General features: G+C 55.8%; 1 protein-coding gene across 1 annotated transcript in view; it reads right to left on the minus strand.

Moving 5' to 3' along the window:
- The window catches only part of KATNIP (katanin interacting protein), a 113,606-nt gene that overhangs the window by 87,800 nt on the left and 3,953 nt on the right, over nt 1-21,853 (minus strand). The window contains exons 3-5 of the mRNA XM_033102108.1: nt 16,129-16,298; nt 14,403-14,500; nt 943-1,074 (exon numbers count right to left, since the gene is read on the minus strand). Of these exons, the coding sequence (XP_032957999.1) occupies nt 943-1,074; nt 14,403-14,500; nt 16,129-16,298 (400 nt within the window). The remainder of the gene's footprint in view (nt 1-942; nt 1,075-14,402; nt 14,501-16,128; nt 16,299-21,853) is intronic.

Below are 21,853 nucleotides of genomic sequence, written 5' to 3' on the forward strand. Positions count from 1 at the left end.
CCCAAGGACATGATTGAAGGTGAAGGGCTGGTGTGTTTCAACAGGGAAGGTCAGATGCAACACACCCACGCGACACGCACTTCCTTTTTGCTCCGTTTCAGGCTGCGCTTGCAAACAGTGGGAGCTGGCTGAGTGTCTTTAGCCACGCACTTTTTGTTCCGTTCCCTGTTCAGATTGCATCTTTACGGCTTCTGCCTCTGCCGAGAACTGGCTCTGCCATTTTCCTGTTTCATTAGCAGGAAAATAACTCTGAAGGGAAATCGACTGTGAAGCCATACGGCGGCCCCTCGAGATGAGGAGGAAAAGGAAAGAAAGCAGCACAAACAAGCCCTCGCAGTGGACAAAATTCAGTGCTGGCGGGGCAGAGTGCCGCTGAGTCTGGCAGGTGCACAGGGACGCTACAGGGCTTAGCAGCTCGTGAGGGGCAGGCCGCCCTGTTGTGGGGCGCTTGGGAGCTTGCAAAGAAGGAATCCATGTTCATGGAACAGGAGGTACCCGATGGTCAGGGGAGAAGAGGGAACGACCCTGCCTCGTGCTTGAAGGGCTTGCACGTGTTCTGTGACATGGGGCGGGGCCAGGACTCTCACACACGGAACTTGGCTCTAAACCAGCCTCCCAGGCTCAGAGACACAGATGGCTGTACAGACTGGTCCTGAGCAGAGGATTGTTTGGTTGATTCAAAAGTGAGAGAGCGAGAGAGAGAGAAAATATGTGTGTGTGTGTGTGTGCGCGCGCGCACGTGTGTATTTCTGTGGGAGGAAAGTGTTAAAAGTAATAACGCCCACACTTCTGCCTACTGTAAAATCCCATTTCTATGGACGGGGTAGGAAAACAAGGTTATTGGGTCATCCGTAGGAAAGGACTCTTTCTCCAGGAAGGAAGGAATACAGGACAGAAAGCACCCCGAGAGCTACTGTTGCCTTGAGCCGAGGCCAGGCCTACCTGTGGGCGATCCCCAGAAGTATTCTTTGCCTTGACAGTCACGTCCCCACATGGCTCAAAATCTTCCGAATAGTCCAGAGGAGGTTCGATGTGGAGCCGCGGGCCAGCTTCTGTTCTGATCTGCACAGATTTCTGGACACGAAAATGCAGACCATTTCAGAGACAGTGGAAAGAACATCTTGACTGCCCTGGGGCAAGCAGGTTGGGGCGGACTGCAGGGCGGGGATGGGCGGGGATGGGCGGGGGTGGCACCCAGCAGGCAGGTCGCTCTGGCCTGGCATCGTCTCATGGGCCAGCATGGGCGGCTCTAGCCACTTCCACTCAAAAGTCTTTCCTGGTTCCCACTGCCCAGAGTGGGCTTGGTAGAGTTTTTCAGTTAACTCTTTGGTTTGGAATAACTTATCCGTAGAATTTTAGTAGGTGTTAACCTTCCCAAATAGCTTTGTGAGCAAATAAGTTTGGATTTTTTCCTTCAAGACTTCAGGTCACCTTCAGTATGCCACCCCGACCCTCCACACACAGATACACTCGTGGGTCACCTACAGTAAAACACAGCGCGGAACACTTCTCACACTTCTGGGGCCATGGAAACTGTGTGGTGGGGGCTCTCTTTCTCCTAGCATTCGTTGCATCACTCTTGGGGAAACCTACTCCTTGGCCTCGTGGGGCAGACTGCAGGGTGACCCTTCCTGCATGGTAGGGTCTCCTTCCTTTATGGTATCGCCGCCTTTCCAGATGTGTACATGGCGCCCCCAGCTTCCCTTGCAGCTGGGGGGGCAGCCATGTGAGCACGTCCTGGCCAATGAGGTGTGTTGTGGGGGGGAACGTGTGCACCTTTGAGGTTGTGCCCGTAAAGGGAACGGGAGAGCCGCCCAGCTGGAACAAGGAGGTGGTGGCAAGCAGCCGAGGATGGTGGGAGGAGCCAACATCAGAGGACGGAACAACAGAGCCAGGGCCTGGGCCCCTCCATGACCTCTCAGAGCAGGGTGAGTGCCCACCGTTGACCTGGTGTGTCAGAGAGATACCACTTTCCATGGTGTTCAAGCCACTGTTATTGGCGTCTCCCCGTTTCAGCAGCCAAACCTGTACTCTAAGCGATGCGCCTGGCATACCAAGTTCTCCACAGTCTGGCCCCAATCTCTCTCCTTCGTTGACTCTGCCCATATCGTCACCCACCCAGTGGCTGAGGCAGGCAGGGCTGTTTTCTGTACCCTGAGTATTTGTAGTCGTTTCAGTCCGGCATCCAGTCCCGGGGCTTCAGGACACACCCCCCTCTCAGTCCCCGTGCGAGAGGAGGGACGGTGACTGAGGCCTGGCCAATCAGCGCATTCCGACCCTCACCACGTGCCCTGGCCAATCAGCGCGCTCCGCCCCTCACCACGTGCCCTGGCCAATCAGCGCGTTCCGCCCCTCACCACGTGCCATGGCTGGTTTAGGATGAGAATGGACTCAAGGCAGCCAATGAGAGAAGCCCTAGGAGTCCTGCGAGAGCAGCAGGGAGGGGGTGCACCCTTCCTGCAGGGGTGCTAAGCGAAAGGGAGGTATGCCAGGGGCTGCTGGGGACACCCTGCCCCAACACAGAGACAAGAGAGCTGAGAGACGGCAGCAGAGGCCTGCTGGCTGGGTTCAGATCCCTGGATCCAGCCATGCCTGAAGGAAAACCCCACGCGCTGAAACTTTCTCCTGTTCGCTGAACCAAGGTAGGATTTCTGTTGTTTGTGACAGAGTCCCGACCTTGTCTGTGCCCTCACGCTCCCGCCTCTGTGCCTTTGCTCACGCCGTTCTCCCAACCTTAATGCCGCTCTCCCAAATCTTCTCCACGTGCCAAACCCTAGCCAGGCTGTGGAGACACTCCGCCGACCCGGTAGCTATCCCCTGCCCTCTCCGGCCTCACGGACAGAACCCGGCACACAGTGCAGCAGTGTGTCCCTTTAAGATGGCCCCGTGGCTGGGGGCCCTTGCAGGCCGTGTGAGTCAGATGTGAGCGGCTGGAAGTCTGCGGGGGCAGCTGCCGAGAAAGCCCCTGGGGTTCCTGCTAACCAGGGAAGGTGAGCAGGACTTTCGCCCTTTATCCTCCTAACTTCCGCCCTGATGGAATGTTTGGGTGCAGAGTGGCCATCTCGTAACAATAAGGAAGAAAGCTACATGCTAAGGACGGCCCGGTGGGAAACCGAGGGAGCCCACGCCCCCAGCTGCCCCCATCGCTCCGATCACGTGAGAGAAACCCTGTGTAAGCTCAGCGCCCAGCGCCAGCTACACGCAGCTGAGCCGGTCCTGGTTGCTGACCCTCCCTGGGGCACTTGTCTTTATTTTTGTGGTTACATCAGAGTTGCCCGTGTGAGGTGAAGGGCCTGGGTCCTGAACTCAAGCAGGCCGGTTGGATGCCTGGAACCCGGATGCTTAGTCCCTGTGTAACCTCGGGCAAGTCGGGTAACCTCGCTGAGCACGCCTTTCCTTATCAAAGTGGCACGAAGGACACCTCTGTCACAGAGCTGCTGTGAGGATGACTTGTACCTCCCCCCGCGGTGAACTTTCTGTCCCCTAGAAGCAAACCACCTGTGTCACCTGACAGTCAAGTGAAGGAAGTGCCACCTGTTCCATGCTGGAGTCAGAGCAGCTATGCTGCGCTTGGAGGGCGGGGCTGGGACCAGGGTGGTGCCCGGGCGGGGCGCGCGAGGTGCCCAGAGCACTGCAGGAGGGGCACCTGCTCGGGTGCCCTGCACGCACACGGATCCGACAGCGAGGGCCTCCTACAGCTCCCGGCCTGGGCGACACCCTGGTCCCAAGAGAAGGAAGAGGCCCATTGTCAGCTCCCTAAATCTATTACCCACCAGAGGGGTAGTGCTTTAGACCCGACATTTGCCCTCATGCCCCGGCGGCGTCAGCACCGTTCACACGCGACGATTCCGCTTTCCCACAGCTGAGTGACCTTAGCCATCAGCTCGACAAGTGGAACAGAGGCCGGGGCCCTGGTGCCCTGGGGACACTCGGCAGGCGGGACAGAAGCCCTTTCTCACCCACAGCCACACGGCCTCCATCCCCATCGGTGCTCTCACACTAGGTGCCGTGTCACTGGGTGCAGACCGAACGTGCTCCGAGTGCTTTGGGTGCATTTATCTGCTCACTTACTGCTCATGGTAACCCTGGGGGGAAACCGAGGCACAAGGCTGCCAACCCCTTGCCCAAGGTCACTCAGTCTAGACTTGAACCACAGCAGTATGGCTGCAGGGACCTTGCCGTCAACCAGCGATGGGCCAGTGTTTCCTGTGAAAAGTCAGTATTTTAGGCTTTTCCAGTCTCGTGGCCTCTGCTACAACATTCATGGGTCCCACTGTAGCTCAAACACAGCCATGGGTAATGCATGAACAAACAGGCATGGCTGTGTCCCCAAAATACTTCATTTGCAAGAACAGGCTATGCCCAGATTTGGCTCAAGAGCTGTCGTTGGCTGACCAACCCCAGTTCTAAACCACCACGCGATACGCTCATCCCACCTTGTCCACAGGGGATACGTTCCAAGCCCCCAGTGGATGCCTGACACCGTGGATAGTACCGAACTCCATGTATACTGTGCTTTTTACCCTATACATACATACCTATGATAAAGTTTAAATTTATAAATTAGACTTAGTGAGAGATTAACTACAGTAACTAATAATAAAGCCCAACAACTACTATAACAATCGACTGTAATAAAAGTGATGTGAACGTGGCAGTGCCAAGTAAAACCGGGGTGACGTGAACATAAGCCCCGCGATACCACGACAGCCGATCTGATCACCGAGACGGCTCCTGCGTGACTCAACGGGCAGGGAGCATGGACAGCACAGGGAAGCTGGACGGAGGGCGGATTCACGTCCCGGGTGGGCTGGAACAGGACAGCACGGGATTTCACCGTGCTACTCGGCACGGCGCAACAGCAGAACCTAACGAATTGTCTCTTTCTGGAATTTGCCATGTAAGATTTTTGGACCGCCGTTGACCAAAGGTAACAGAACCCGCGGAAAGCAAAACCGTGGATAGGGGGGGGGGGGGGTCGGGGAGCTGCTATATTGCTCCCAACAGGCACGTGAAGAATAAATGCGCCCAGACTGTGCTTTAGGGGAGCACAGAGGGAAATTAAAGAATTTCCTGAGAACATCTAACACCCAAAAGGGGGGACAGGGACGGAGCTAGCGATCGTTCAAGGAGAAGATCTCAGCGAGCGTGTAAGGGGCTGAAGAAAGCAGGTCGGGAGCCACCCAGTCAGAGCTCAGGGAAGGGGACGAGGTGCAGAAGGACGCTGCCACAGGACAGCTTCCTCCTCCTCCAGGAGGCCTGGTCCCCTGGTGATGCCCCCGACTCTGAGAGCGCCCTGCCGTTTCTGGAACCACGCTGCCCTCCACCTTCCTCACGACCCTCAGCCTCACCGCCTGGGCCTCAGGCTCCCTGGGTGGCCTCCCTGCCTCCCAGCCTTTGTCAGCTCACTCTCGGAGCATTTCTGAGCGCTGGCAGCGGGCCGCGGAGGGTAAACACGACACGGAATACATAAAACCCGCAGCTTCCAGGCCAGGAGGCTCATGGGGGCTTTCCCGCCTCAGGCCAGGATGAAGCTGTAAAGGCTTTGAATCTCATCACAGAGATGGATTTTCCACGATGCCTCAGGGAGCGCGCTCCTCCCTCCTTCCCGGCAACCACTCAATAACGTCCAAATAACTGTGCACAAGACGGGGAGGACGGGGAGCAGAGGACACGGAGGGAAGCCCACTGGGCACGGAGCCCTCCATGGGTGGCTGTTCCTTTACCTAGAAAGGGAGCACTTGGGGCAAGTGTCTCGCTACCCCACGTGCCATCCATGGGCCAGCAGCACTGCCTCCTCCTGGGAATTCGTGAGAGATGCAGCATCTCCAGCGCCATCTCAGGGCTAGGAATCAGAACCTGCGTGTTAACAAGACTCATTCTAAAGGCGATTTATACACACATTCAAATTTAAGCAGCATGAGATCTAGGAGGTTTTGTGGCGGGCACAGTGTTTCCTCCTGTTCAGCACGCATCCCCTAGTCTTCTGGTAAAAACACCTGGTTTTCTTTTGGGAAATCCTCCCCCCTCCGGGCCCCCAAGCCAAGTGTTCACGGGAAACTGAGTCCAGGGGTGGGTCGAGGCTGTGACCCAGGCCTGGCCCAATCTGAGTGTTTGACCTCGCTGGCCCAGTGACTGGGTGAGGGCAACCTGGGGAAAAGCAGAGATCGGAGATGGAGAAGAGTCCTGCCACACTGTCTGAGCACCTGGATCCAGCCGTGCCTGAAACCCCAGGGAACCCACTGGCAAGTGAGAGAGCTGGATTCGTGCAGCTCTGCTGGTCTGATCTGGATGGGAAACGAGAAAGAGCTCCAGTGTTCAAGGAGGAGCGCCCACATGCCTCTCCCTCTCCTGCTCCTTCCCCACCCTCCCTCTGCCCTGAAGTATCTCTCTCCCCTTCCCAGGAAATTAGCACAACTGCTCGCCTCACCGAAGTGTCAGGAGACAGTTTGCAGTAGGTATGAAGGCACTTAATCAGCAAGTCCTTACCGAGTACTGACTGCATACAAGGTTCTGGAAACATGTCAAGGCATAAAAAAACGTGTAAAATCCAGAGCCGTGGGCCGTTCAGGAGTTTACGTGGCACACATCACGGAAGGTATTTATGCAACATGGGACAAAATTCATGTGCTCCAGAAAGTTTCTAACTGCTGAGTGGGTGCCGGAGAGGGGAATAAATAGCCCCTCCATCTGGCTGGCTCTCCCGCCCCAGCCCCGGGGAGGCGCCTCTGCCACCACTGGGGGTACGTGGAGAGCAGCCCTGCCCACACCACCCTGCCTACCTCCCATGAGCAGCACAGGCTGGCAGGTTCCCAACCAGCCCCCAGGCGTTCACCAGCTCCCTCCTCCCACCTTCACGTCCTCACAGGCGTGATGCCCAGGCTCCCGGCTGCCTCCCCAGCTGGAAGCGGCGTCACCCTGAGTGGGCATTTCTAAGCAGCTGCTCTCTCCTGCCCACCTGCAGTGCTCAGACCTGGTGAGGCCCCTGTGGTATCGACGACAGACGGGGACAAGATTTCCACACCCCAACACCCACGTTCCAGCCTGGCAGCCAAGGCCAGCGTGTTTCGTCCTCGGAACACACTCAGGCCAGCGCCACGCCCAGAGCTGCCTCTCTTTGCAAAGTGTTCTAAGAGATGTGCGGGAAAGCTTCTCGTCACTGGAAAAAAAATATGGAGACTGGGGGCCCGCCTGTATGGTGGCGCGGGTTGTGCGGTATGTAAATGGCTCCCTCTAGAGGCAGGAGAGCTCTGAAGAGGCGGAGGAAGGCGGGTGTGTGGGGGTGGGGGGAGGAAATCCACCTCATTTGATGGGGTCTCCCCGGCTTTTGTCTCATCTCTGACAAACACTCGTGCTCAACACTGTCATGCAAGGTCGTGGCGAAGGCCGAGGCTTTATGGGTCGTTTCATTGATCGTCCTCACTGCAGGGGTTTTCAAAACTCCCACAGAGGAAAACACAGGAAAGGGCCCCCCCACCCCCACCACGCTTCACAGTTTCACTTGGGAGCTCTCATGAGGTGCCTGAGCTGCCTGGCCCCCACCAGGAAGCCGAGACAGCAATGAGAGAGAGAGAGAGAGAGAGAGAGAGAGAGAGAGAGAGAGAGAGGAGAGAGAGAGAGAGGGAGAGAGAGAGAGAGGAGAGGAGAGAGAAGGGGGGGAGAGAGGAGAGAGGGAGAAGAGAGGGAGAGAGGGAGAGAGAGAGAGAGAGGAGGGAGAGAGAGGAGAGGAAGAGAGGAAGAGAGAGGGAGAGGAGAGAGAGAGAGAGAAGAGAGGGAGAGAGATGAGGGAGAGAGGAGAGGAGAGAGAAGAGAGAGAGAGAGGAGAGAGAGGAGAAGAGAGAGAGAGAGAGAGAGAGGGGAGAGAGAGAGGAGAGAGAGAGGAGAGAGAGGAGAGAGAGAGAGAGAGAGGAGGAGAGAGAGAGAGAGAGAAAGAGGGAGGGAGAGAGAGAGAGAGAGAGAGAGAGAGAGAGAGAGAGAGAGAAGCCCCTGCCGTGATAATCGGCAATGAACTTGCTTTCCAGGCCCTTAAGGAAACCCACCCACAGTAAATTGCTAGAAGGCCACTCCCTTCATAGGAGCCGAAGACTTGCATCAAATCTGACAGCATTTTGGTCAATGGCGGCTCTGTTGATTAGGCTGCTGTCCACCCAAGTATTACAAGGCCGAGGAAGCCATAAATCTTAATCCCCAGAGAGCAGCGGGAAGATCTAAGGCCACGGAGCCGTGGGGGGAAGGACACTTCCACCCAGTGCCATTTATCACCAGCAGCCGTTCCACAGAGCAGGCGGAAGCCAGAAGCCCAACACAGCAGCGCCAGGCATCCCCTGGCCCCCCCAGAACTGGAGGGCCCCGGGAAGGCTTTCACAGATGGAGCTGGAGCCTCTCGGCCAGCGCTCACCTGCTTGGGACTTTCTGGTCCGGGGATCTTCGGGCCAGTGGGGCTGAGGCGGCTTTACCCAAAAGTGCTTCTAATTGCCGGACGAGATCCTAAGAAGGGAAAGCTATTCTGCTGGAAGAGACCGACGTACTGGCTTGGTCCGTGGAAGGGGATGTGTGGGGGAGACGCCGAGAAAAACTGGCAAGACCACAAGGTGGAGGGGGGTTCAGGGACGTGACGGGGAGGAGGCCGTGGCGGCGGTGTGGGCGCTGTGATGGCCGGGCTCATGGTCTGCTGTGCCCGTGCTGCTGGGTCCAGCCGTCCAGCAGTCACCACAGAACTGGGACAGGGCTATGGTCCTTCTCCCGACGGGGTGGCTTCTGAGAAATGACCACCGCTGACCACTCTGCCTACCCCTGGCTGTCTGCAAGGACAGTGGAGCCCACTTAAAAGGGTAGAGAGACTGTCTTCAGCTCTGGTCTATGCATCCAAAATCTGTCCCCAAGAACCTGCTACCATGGAGACACTTGCTTCTTAACTCTACTACTGGGGCCAAAGGAAACCAATCCCATCCCTCTTCCTTGTGACAATAACCATGCAGGTGGCACACTGAAGCCACTTACTGTCCCGCCTACAACCTGCTCGATGGAAGCGAGGGCCCCAGGGCCTGCTGGGGCAGGAACAGCTCTCTCTCCGGCAGGCAGGCAGGCTTTGAGCCGTCAGCCCTGGCCCCCACCTCCTGCCACAGCCAATCCGGGCAGAAGCAGACGTCTCGTCCTGACCTCTGATCCAGGCCAGGTCCCAAGTAACAAGGATGGACTAAGAGATTCAGATGGTCTCTCCCTTGGAAAATGACAACAGACGAATACTGAGGGAGAGAAAAACGGACATGGAGAAGGCCCGACGGGTAGGGAAAGCTGAAGAGATAGTGGAAGGTGAGGGTAGGGAACAGAGGGGTGAGGGTGAGGGCTGGGGAAGGTTCTAGAGAGAAACAGGCCGAGTTAGCTTCTTCAAAGCCTCCTGCCCGGTCCTCCTGCAGCCACCTGGCCCTGCCAGCTGCCATTCTGCACACAGCAGCTGGGCATCTTCCCAAAACACGAGCCCAAACACGTCACTCTCCTACTGAGAACCCTCCAGGGAACTCCTCACACTTAAAATGAAATCCAAACTCCTTCCCGGGGTCTTCTGAGCCCAGTGTGATGCAGCCCCACGACCTGTGCCCCCCGCCCTCCACCCCCGGCCTCTGCACAGGCCACCCCAGCCTCCACTCGGCCTGACCCCACTTCCCATGCCCCCCACGGAGACTCTCCGCCGGAGCTTTCTGGGGCTGGCTCCATCTCACCTTCAGGTGTCAGCTCCTGTGGAAGCCTTTGCAGCCTGCGCTCTCTAGAGTAAAAGCTCCGCCAGACACTGTCCATCCATTCCACGCTTTCCTGTCCTTCGCAGCGCTTACTAATTGGCTCCCCGTTTGCTTTGGGTCCTTTGCCTCCACCCACGCCCTGCAAATGCAAGCTCCAGGAGAGCCGGCCTACCCCGCATCGCTCGCTGCTCTCACCGCAGCACCTCCCAGTGTCCGGAACTTCGTAGGTGCTCACTAACTGGTCACGGAATCCACGAGGGATTGCATGAGGTGGCCCAGCGGACCGCCCTCAGCTGGCTGCCCCTGCACTGATTACGACGGTCATACCATTTACTGAGGCTTCCTCTGCTTGAAACACTCGCCAAACACTGGCTCGTTCAATCCTCACTGACGACCCTGTGAGGCAGGTACTCACGACAGAGAAAGGGCACCAAGAGCTTTAGCACTGGGACCGTACAGCCACTAAGCGGTGCAGCCGAGGCTTTGAACCTGGGCGCGGGGTCCCCGAGTCTGTGCTCTTCACCGTTCACTTCTCTGGATTTGTCTGTCACCTGCCGCCAAGGGCTCCTGCCTGAAGCAGCAGCAGCTGACAGAAGCTGCTGATGGCCCACCTGGGACGGACTGTGCACACATTCCTTCCCGGGAATGTTTCACTGGTGACGAGCCCAAAGCTCAGAGAGGCCACACTGCCAGCTCCAGGACACACAGCTACCGTGTGTCCCTGAAAATAAGACCTGGCCGGACCATCAGCTCTAATGCATCTTTTGAAGCAAAAACTAATATAAGACCCGGTCTTATATTATACCCAGTCTTATATTGAAATAAGACCGGGTCTTATATTAATGTTTGCTCCGAAAGACGCATTAGAGTTGATGGTCTGACTAGGTCTTATTTTCGGGGAAATACGCTAGTAAAGAATTTGTCTGACTCTAGAAGCCTTTCCCTTCTACTCCCCAGTGGTCAGAAGTTCAAGTGGAAAAGTGGGAGCCTTTCCTCTACTCCCCAAAGAGCCAGGTGGGAAATGGAAAGGTGGGAGCCACCAGGGTTAGAAACACCAGCAGAGCAGATAACACTGCAATTCTCCCAGCCCTCAGCTCTGGGCCTAAAGGGAGTGGTGGGGACAGCCGCTCCTCGGCTCCTGCTGGTGGCTGCCTGACGGGAGGGCAGCCCAGCCTGGAGGCCAGATCTTTCCATTTCTCCAGAAAAGCAGGAATTGAGCTTCTGAAAAAATATATTAAAGGGCCGGCCCAGTGGCTCAGGCGGTTAGAGCTCCGTGCTCCTAACTCCAAAGGCTGCCGGTTCGATTCCCACATGGGCCAGTGGGCTCTCAACCACAAGGTTGCCAGTTCAGTTCCTTGAGTCCTACAAGGGATGGTGGGCAGCGCCCCCTGAAACTAAAACATTGAACATGGCACCTTGAGCTGAGCTGCCACTGAGCTGCCACTGAGCTCCCGGATGGCTCAGTTGGTTGGAGCGCGTCCTCTCAACCACAAGGTTACCGGTTCGACTCCCACAAGGGATGGTGGGCTGCGCCCCCTGCAATTAGCAATAGCAACTGGACCTGGAGCTGAGCTGCGCCCTCCACAACTAAGATTGAAAGGACAACAACTTGAAGCTGAATGGCACCCTCTACAACTAAGACTGAAAGGACAACAACTTGACTTGGAAAAAAGGCCTGGAAGTACACACTGTTCCCCAATAAAGTCCTGTTCCTCTTCCCCAATAAAATCTTTAAAAATATATATATATATATATTAAAGCTTTTGAATTTAAATGGTACCAAGCGACAAAGTCGTTTTAAACTGTGTGAGTGCAAACAACGCTACCTGGGGCAAGTTTGGCCCATCGGCCAGAAGCGGTTAACTGTGGAGCCCAGAGGCCGGTCCTCCGCATGCGTGGAAAGAGCTGTGGCACCTCCCTCCCGGGTAAGCACTGTCCTCACAGGAGGACCTTCCCGGGCAGGAATGGAGCCGTATCTGAGTTTCTGGCCCGTGGTAGTAACTGTCTAATTAACAGACAGTGATTTCTTTCTCAACATGGCTCCTAGTCCCTCACCACTGCTGGCTGCTCCCTGGTTGGTCTGTATCTCTGAGGAGTGGTCCCCAGAGGGCTGCACGCAGGTGGAGCGGAGCTGATGCAGTGATGTGGGGGGTTGACCCCCAGCGCCCATTCTGCTCTCCTCCCAGGGTGCCTCTCTGTTCAGTAGGGGCCGAGAGTCGGACCCTGCGTCTCCCAGACCCCCTTTCAGCTGGGGTTCTGGATGCGACTTAGGTGAGCTAATCAGATGGCGTCGTGCACGTCCAGGAAAGCAGAGGTGAGTGCAGAGGCCGTTTCTGGGCTCGGTGCAGTGGCGGAGGCCATGGGGTTTACAACGATGTCCCACACGGCTGGACAGGCTACGGGCAAGGTCTTTCTCACCGCGTCACTCTGCGGCCCACGGTTGTGGCAGCGGCTCTCGGATTCCTGGATCGCCGCGCAGGTGACGCATGCCTGGTACTGACCCCACCGTCCCCGCTAGCCTGCTGGGCACAGTGCCTAGAGAAGGAAGTGCTCAGAGCCCATCCTCCCACCCGCCCAAGGACTCTGTAAGCACCTGTTTCGCCGCACTAATTCCCTTCTGATTAAAACAGCCTGAGTGGTCTCTGTCGTTAGGCACGGGCTGACCCCTGACAGGAGGACAATTACAGCATTCACAGCGGGCACTGGGAAGCCAGGAAATGAGCTGTGATTAGGCCCTGTGAAGTGTGGGGCCACAGGGAGACGCTGGAGAGGGACGCTAATTAATCTTAGGCCAAGTCTTATAAATTGCCCAGACTCTGGGGCAGACATGAAGTGACAGTATAAGATGCAAACATGGCTCCTGACAACAGAAGGCTCTCAAAACAACTCGAAGGACGGTCTGACGCAAGAAGCAGGGAAAGGCCTCATTGCTGAGAAATTAACATTCATTGCAGGGGACAGAGGGGGCCTCTGGGCTGTGTGCCTGCCAGCCTCGCTCATCAGCGCTGGAACAGGATAGCAGGGACACCCGTCCCCATTTCATCAGAGACCCACAAATGCCCCTGCAGAGAAGCAGGAGACCGCTGGGTTTGAGGTCACGGGTCCAGGGTTCAAACCTCAGCGTACCCTCCACCCTTAGGAGCTGTGTGCTTCTGAGCAAGTCGCCTTGCCTCTCTGGGCCTCAATTTCTCCAGCAGCACGAAGAGGACACTTACAGACACTACAGGTCTATGGCGAACATGGGCCGAGAAAGCCTATGAAAGCATGTACTATAGGCCCATACGTATGGTCCAGTGTGCAATGTTGTAAGGCGGTCCTGCCCAATCTTGGTGAGCACAGGATTAAAAACACATATATATACGGGTCGGCCCGGTGGCTCAGGCGGTTGGAGCTCCGTGCTCCTAACTCCGAAGGCTGCCAGTTCGATTCCCACATGGGCCCGTGGGCTCTCAACCACCAGGTTGCCGGTTCGACTCCTCGAGTCCTGCAAGGGATGGTGGGCTGCGCCCCCTGCAACTAAGTTGAACACGGCACCTTGGGCTGAGCTGCCGCTGAGCTCCCGGATGGCTCAGTTGGTTGGAGCGCGTGCTCTCAACCACAAGGTTACCGGTTCGACTCCCTCAAGGGATGGTGGGCTATGCCCCCCGCCACAACTAGCAATGGCAACTGGACCTGGAGCTGAACCACGCCCTCCACAACTAAGACTGAAAGGACAACAACCTGACTTGAAAAAAATCCTGGAAGTACACACTGTTCTCCAATAAAGTCCTGTTCCCCTTCCCCAATAAAATCTTTAAAACCAAACATGTATCTATACCATTGCTTAAGCCTCACCTCCAACCAAGTGAGTCAGAATCTCTGGGGCCTAAGCATCAGTATTCTAAGACCTCGCGGAAGATTCGAACCTGCAGTGGGGGCTGTGACACACTGGTCCCAGGTAAAGTGTGGGTAACTGCAAGGTCAGGTGTAAGAGCTATGGGCACCTCCACCGAGCTTGGGGTGAACGAGCTGGGTGTGAGTCTTGATTCTGCCATTTCTTGGTGGTTGACCTTGGAAAGCTCATGTGACTTTTCTGAGCCTTCGTCTCCTCAGCTTCCTTAAAAGAGGAGGGACACTGAACTTATCCTACAGGTCTGCCGTGAAGGCCGGGGGAGGAGAAGTGGGGGGTCTCATGGGAGCTCAGCCCACGCCTGGATGCCAGGAGGGGCTCGAAAATTCAGGCAGGAGCTGCATCGCCGGCAACCAAGGTGGCATCCACATCTGTGGGGGAGGGGTCCTGTCTTATTCCCCCACTGCAGACCTAGCATCTAAGACCGTGGCTGGTACATAGTAGGTGCTCAATTAAAAAAAAATAAACAGGTGTATGAATGAGTCATCACGATGGGGCCGTGAGTCCAAACTGTGACACTCTGGAGAAGGACTGGGCAGCCCATCCAGAGGGGAGGATCATGCCGAGAGAGAGGGTGGCGGGTCCGAGGGCTCCTCCACACTCCAGAGGCCAGTGCCCCATGCAGAGAGGGCACCGCTGCAGTGCCCGGCCAGACCCACCCACTGCCCACGACGATTCCGAACACTCGATTATGTTTCTGTTCCCTCATTAAACCCACTCCTTGTTCTAAAGTGTGACCTGGGCCACCGTCTTGACTCCGCCCAGCGTTCCCAGACCTGGTGCCATCCTCGGCGCTGGACTTTGCTGGGGGCCGTCCGTGAATGGCGTCTTAAAGCTTCCTCGGCGTCTCGAAGCAGGATTCTCCCTCCGCAATCTGCACCAGAGACGAGGGAGGAGACTTGGTGAGGGGTCGGTGACATGCTCGCACTGACGGCAGTTTCGTAACTTACGTCTGAAATACACGTACGCATGCTCACAATCCCGGACGCGACGCTACTCGCTGTGGCACGGTTTGTAGCAGCGAGGCGCTAGAAAACAAGCTAAATGCCCAGCAAAAACGGAACGACAGTAAGTCACGGAGCCTCCATGCTAGGGAATAATACGTGGGATAACGTGCCGCCAAATCGGGCAGGTCTATGTACAAAAGGAACAGTCTCTGAGATACAGAAGCAGGATACAGGCGAGTGTACCAACAGCCCAGGAGTTGTGTAAAAATGGGGCGATGGGAGAGATGTGTGTCAAAGAAGGGGACACCCTGCTGGTGGCCCCAGTACAGAGGTTCCTGTCACCGGCCCCTCCCCGCGATCTGGACTCAGAAAGGCCTGCTTCTCGGAACCAGCGGCAGATGGCCCAACCACTCTGCCAGGAGAGCTGGGAGAGTCATCCCATTTCTCTCTTCTCCCTGGGGGTTAGGAAGCTCATGCTACAAGTCGACTCCTAACTGAACTGCAGTCACTCTCCCAGGGAAGAGTTGGGGCTATCACTTTCTCCTTTTGTCACCTTGCTGTTGTTTTGACTTTCACTGTTTATTCGTGGCTTGGGATCTTACCATACCTGTCAGGCAATGAATTAGAATAACACAAATCAAGATTATTGTGTGCCGGACCCTGTACATTTCTTATGCCATCTTCCTGGCCAGCCTGCAAGGCGGGCATCCTTATTCCCATTTTACAGGAGAGGAAACTGAGGGGCAGAGAGGACCCCATTGCCAGAGGCCTCAGAGCAAGGAAGTGGCAGAACACGGTTCAACCCCAGCTCTGCCTCGTTCCAAATCCTCTTCTTGTACCTCAGTCACATACTGGCCTCTGAGGCACAGGGCCTGCGTGAAGGACACACTGGCCCCCTAGGGACGGTCACCCTCATTGGTGCCATTTTAAAGATGAGGAAACAAAAGCACAGAGAGACACAAAATGTTTTCCCCCAAGGAACACGGCCAACCTGGGACCTGACTCCACGTCCTTCCTTTCATTCATTCAACCACCAGTCACTTCTGGTGCCTCCACTGGGTCGGGTGCTTTCAATTCCACTGTTTCAGCTCAAAGACTTTCCGTGCTTTCATTAAAAGACCCATGAAAGCCGTGTTAAGTGTGCCGAGTCTAGGGTAACCAAATTTAAAAAATGAACAGTGGAATCAAATATCACATAGCGTGGTTAGATATTGAAGTGAAGCTACATCGAATGAAAATCAGGTATAATCACAATTATCCCAGACGTGTCTTTAAATTATAGGCACTCGACAGCTGGGAGATGTAAAAGCCAAGCGTTTGCTGCTCTGGCCACCTTTGCCCTGGAGTAGTGGAGGCCAAGGTCAGATTAGAAAGGAATAAGAAAGGACTTCTCTCTCTTTCTCCCTCTCGTGCTCTCCCTTCCTGGCCAAGGGGGTCTGGCTCACGTGGATGGTCAGTTAGTTACTTGCTGGTAAGCTGATGAGCGCAGGATGTGGCCCCGCGGTTGTGATTAGGTGACAGAGCCAGCGCGTGGCCTCGGAGGGCCTGTGCTCACCTTGGGTCCCCTCGGCGTGCGAGGAGCTTCTGGAGAAGTCAGGGTGGACGGCTTTCCGCGGTGACGTCCTCAGCTCAGAATTGGCCCCGTTGACGTAGACAGAGAAGCCCTGTTCCAAGTGCTCCAGACGCAACTGCATGGGGTCCTTGGTTTTCAAGTGCTTTAATATCCTGGGAGAGAAGTGAGCGTTTGCTCATTATGTGAGCGTGGGAGGCCGCCCACCCGACACGGGAGAGAACTGCTGCTCTGGTTATCAGAGAGGGCGGGGACGGGTCCCCAGCTGTTCCACTACAAACAGCCTCTGAGAAGCCCATTACATACACGGAAAAGCCCCAAGGGGGAGACGGCTTCCGGCCCTGCCGGGGTGTTTCTGCTTTCGTTCATTGGGGGCTCAAACACACGTTGGCAAAACTGAAGGCATACATCCTACCTAACAAGGTGGTGGCTGTGACTGAGAGCAGGCACGTGCACACACTGCGTCACACAGCCTGGACCTCCTGGGACGGTCCCAATGGCCATTTCTACTGTGTGTGGATGACGGCACTTTGTTCAACGTGTGAGACAACGTGGGTTCACATCACACACCCACCGATCAGAAAACACCCTTCGGCAGGCCAGGCTGACTGCTCTTTTGCTTCAGCAAATAAATGTGCTCTCAAACACTTACCCTTGTTATTGCAAATGTCACCATTGTAAATTTTGACACAGTTAAAACTGTATCAATGCCGGCCTTTGTTCAAGATTCAACACGTGGTTGTCACTCTCCATGGCTAAACGGGTCTGGGCATGGTGAGGTCTCCAGTCAGCTGTCTAAAGCCCGGCCTCACCCCTCGGCCTGGCTCCTCCCCCCAATGCCATAAATGGGGTGCCGTGTCCTCTTCGGCCAAACACTTTGGTGACGTTACCGACCCCTTTTGCACCCCCATGTCAGCTCGATTTATTTCGGCACAAGAAGAAATACAGACAACCAACCAATAACATGGCAACAAGCGTGCGTCCTCCTCAGGGATCAAATAAGTTCCTAGCCAATGAGCAAGACGTAAATTTAAAAAAATAATACGAATCAGTCCCATAGAGCGTGTGTGCTACGTGCCAGACTGTTACACGCTTTACATCAGTAGGCGAGTCCCATTCTTCTTGCTAGTTACGTTCTACGAAGTTGCCGCACACACCGAATGAGTGAACCGGAACCCCCGCTTCTAGGGGGAAGACCCAGGATTTGGTCCCTGTGTGCCTCTGCTCACCTTTTCAGCAACTGATCAATACATCTCCTCACTTCACGAGCATTTCTGCTGAAAGGCAGTTTGTGTATAATACCGTGTTTCCCCGAGAAGACGACCTCACCGGAAAATAAGCCCTAGCATGATTTTTCAGGATGACATCCCCTGAATGTAAGCCCTAATGCGTCTTTGGAGCAAAAGTTAATACAAGACCCGCTCTTCTTTTTGGGGAAACACGGTAATAGAGAGCTGATTTGTTAACACTCCCTCATGGCCCACGCGGCATCGTAACTGGCTCCTGAATGAAACTTCTCTCACACGGGTGTGTATTTTCTCTGTGGGGACCTCACCGCCCCCTCCCACTTAGCACCACTAAACAGCACTTCAACGAGGCCGGGGGCCGGTGGACACGGCCGACTCACCAACAAAAAGCACACGACTGTGGGAAGCATGGCCCTCAGTACACCGGACGCAGGACCTTGTTCGCAGGTGAGAGCTGAAGGCAGAGCTGCCCAACTCCACACCTCAGCTGAGAACACGTGCCTGCGTCGGGCAACTAACCCTTTGTGCCACTCCGCCATGTCTTTGAACGACTGTGAAAGTACTACAAGCATTGATTTTGGGGTTACAAATAAATTTTAGAGAGTAGACGAATTCATAAATACAGAATCTGTGAATAATGAGGATTGACATGAATCGCCACAGCCACCTAGGGGGCCATTACATGTATTATCCTCATTTAATAGATAAGGAAACTGAGGCACAGAGAGGTTAAGTAACTTGCCTAAGGTCACACAGCTACCACGGTGGCGGGGTTACGATGCAAACTTAAGCACTTTGGCTCCAGAGTCTTCACCACCAAGAAGACAGCTTCTCAGGCTGGCGAGCTGACGTTGAAACAGACAAACATTAGACGACACTGGTAACTGACATAACCTTCTGAGAAGTGATACGAAAATATAGAAAAGGCCGTATGCTTGGTCTTTGCCCAGTAAGTACATTCCTGATCAGAAGCAATGGTCAGCATTCAATCAGAACCAAACCCTGAAAGCAACTCAAATGTCCCACAGCAGGAAAGTGGAACCTGGGACCTCACGCAGCTGTTGGAATGATGAAGAATCTGTCCAAATGCAGGGTGTTCTTAGGATCTGTTCAGTGTGTGAGTGGCGGGGAGAAGGCAGAATAAAAACGGTACATACGTGGGAAGCGCAAAGTGGGAAAAAAAGAGTGTGTCCGTGGACCCAGAGTGGAAGGTGATAAACGTAAACATTAAATCCGTTGTTCAGGTAGGGTGGCGTTATGGGGATTTCTGTTTGCTTTTAAAAACGTTTCCCGAGCTGCTGCACGATCCATCTTTTTAACCAGCGTGGCAGAAACATTCATTACAGACTGTTTATCTCTTGCCAGCCCTGGAAAACCTAGGAGATGCCAGGTTGTGGGGCAACTGCGGGGCAACAGCATAAAACAGAAGGAAACACATGTAACTAAGAGACAGTTTCCAAACACAGCACTCGCCACACTCACTGGAGCAAACAGTTAGGGCTCCGGGGACGCCCGCAGTGTCCTGGGACACACCAGCAGGGAGCCCAGGCCCTGGGAAGCCCCGACTCGGGTGGGCAGGGCTGTGGGGGCGGAAAATCCGACCACTAGGCAGGAGGGGCCTGCCTCCACTTCCCTCCAGACGCTGCCCGTTCCCTGATGCTACCTTACCAACTGTGGTGGTCTCCTGGTCCCCAGGACCCGGGGCTGGCCCTCCACGTGGGCCTCTCCTTCAGCAGGATGATTTATGACAGTGTGGATTTATGAAGCTGATAAATGAGGAGATAATTATTCAAACTGTGAAAGGACCCACTAAAGGAACGCCTCTGCGGCAGCCGAGCTCATCAGTCAGGATCGTGTGGCGTCAAAAGAAAAGTGGGGTTTGTGTAACTGATGGCCTGCTTTGCATAAAAAGCTGCCCCGGTGAAGGGGATTCAGAGGAGTCAGATTCGGTCCCTGCCCCATCAAAGAAGGAAGCCCCGCCCCTGACGCCTGGGCTCTCTATTCTCTCACGGGTTGTGCTTGTTTCCTACCACGTCTCACACGGCAGCCTACAGGTCAGCGTCTGTGTCTGTTCAGTCTCCTTCCCACCCAGCAGAATCCGAGCCCTGGGCCCGGGGACCGTGCTGAGTGCCAGGAACGGGGAGCAATGCACTCAGAACCTAGTTCTGGAACAAGTGGCCCCGAGGAACTCCAGGTCCAGTGGGGAGAGGAGACATGGCCGTGCATCCGAATACAGCCTCCGTGGGCTGAACGCACAGCGCAGCCATCGTGTCCGCTTTATCCGTGCTGACCTTTGCATCCCTTGTACGGAGAGCTCTTTGGTGGAAGTGGAAGCACCAGGAGGGAGAGCACAGGTCATCACGAGGGAGTGACGGGGACAGGACATGCCTGACAGGTGGGTGGTCAGGGCACAAGCAGGGTCCCAGGTGGCGAGAGGATTCAGCCCAGCTCAGCGGGCAGGCAACGTGCTGCTCGTGGACCTAGTGGCAGTGGGTTCTGGGCGGAACTGTCTGGGTCTCTGAGCGCGGAAGTTGCTATGTGACCGGGGTCCAGCCACGTGGCTCCCCCGGACCTCAGTTACTCAAAGGCTCAACTGAGGGGTTCTCTAAGGGCCAGGCATTCGAGGAGGATCCGGCTGGCAGCTCAGAGAGAAGGCGTTTCACATTGAAATGACAACGGTGATGAGGAAGCCCCCGCACCGGGGTGGTGGCCTCACGAAGGCCCTGCAGGTGCCTTGTCAGGCTGAGTCCTTCCCGGCCCTGGGATTGAGATGAACTTGACCAAGGCTGGCCCAGGAAGCAGCCAGATTTAAAGTCAGGTCCACAAGGCCCTGCAGCCTGTCTCCCAGCCACCGGCTCCGCTGTTTCTGTTTCCTCATCAGGAGTCTCGCCACAGGGGCTCTGAGCAGCGAGGGCGCCCAGGCAGAGCGGTGGCTCCAAGCTGGGGGCGTCTGGGAGGTGGTGGCATTTGAGTCCAGCCTCAAAGTGTGGAGGAACCCAGAGCAGTGGTGCAAAAAGCCTGCTGCTCCTCCCGGAACCTGGGTGGCCCGCAGGCTCTGGTATTTGTCCTCTAGGATGTCACCACCCAAGGCCTTGCCATATCCCCCTCCGTGTGACCTGGGGCACGTCCCTAGGTTTCCTCTTCTTCACACTGAGACCGCAAACACCTCCACGTGTCTGAACTGCTACGGGGATGGAAACAGGGGACCAGGCTGAAACCCCACCTCATGGATCCGCCCCGTGCAGGATCGCCCGTGCATGCTGGTTCCCCTTTTCCTTCTTTCTGCCTCAATCTCCTCTTGAGGCAGTGGGTTTGCCTGTCAGGTGGGCATGTTTTCCTGTAAGTTTCCCTCAAGTGACCTTTTCCAAAACACAAAAACACCACTGGATCTGGCCTCGCAGCCGCCATCGAGAGTCTGTACAGCCCCCCTGGGCCGTTAGCTCCTCACCTCCCAGCCCGCTGGTCACACTGCTTGCTCTTCCCTGAGTTCTGCTGGGCGTGGTTCCGTCTTTCAGGAAGTTGAGTGACCAGAATCACTCAGCGTCCTCGGGGAGGGTCTGTGCGCGGTGAGCTGGGCACCACCTCTTCGACCCTCCCCTGGGCCTTTCCTGGAGCCCGTGATCCCTTTCTGCTTCTTCCGGCTCCATTACAGGTGGCCTGGTGCTCAGCTGGGAGGGAAGGGCGGTTCCTCCAGGCAAGGGGTGTGCGGCGGACACCTGTTCTTTCTGCCCACCCGGCACCCCTCCCCCCACCTCCCAAACGCAGCCCTGCCTGTGGATCCCCTTTGGGTGCTGCTCCACTCCTTCCTTCTCATTCCCCGTGGTTTAGGTGAGGCTCACTCCACCCCCAGCTTAACTGGGCAGCCAAGGAGAGGCCAGTGAGACCTGCCACCTCACCGACACGGGGAGACGGGCTTAGGGGTGAGATTGGGGCCCCAGTCAGGTCCATGGGCGTCCTTCTCAGCACTCCTGCTGGAACCCTGAGGGCAGAAGTGCTCTCCTCCCCTCGAGGTGGGACGTAGGTGTGGGGGTGGCCAGTGGCCGCTTTGGCCTCCGAGAGGGAAATGCCCTACGATGACTCCAACACGGGGAAACAGAGCTGAGAGACGGAGAACAATTGATTCTGCGGACGTAACTTGAGAGCCTGGATCCAGCTATGCCTGAAGCCAGACTGTCATCCTGGATTTCTCAATTTCGTGAGCCAGTAAGTTTCCTTGTTGCCTAAGGACCATTGACCATGGGTTTCCATCCCTCCCAGCATAGGAGCAGAAAGTAAGATAGTCTGCGTTCCCCCATCACAGTGTTCTCCCCACACTGGTGGGAATCTGGGCTCTGAGCAAGTACTCAGTGAACTCCTCCTGGATGAATCCAAGAGCAGTGTCACTCAGCCTCTTGGGGCCGCTGTATTGTGGACTGACTCCCCTGAGAACGCGCCCAGTGACTGCACCGCCCTTCTTTTTTTGT

Source organism: Rhinolophus ferrumequinum, assembly GCF_004115265.2.
Source record: "Rhinolophus ferrumequinum isolate MPI-CBG mRhiFer1 chromosome 15 unlocalized genomic scaffold, mRhiFer1_v1.p scaffold_54_arrow_ctg1_1, whole genome shotgun sequence".
Lineage (NCBI taxonomy): Eukaryota > Metazoa > Chordata > Mammalia > Chiroptera > Rhinolophidae > Rhinolophus > Rhinolophus ferrumequinum.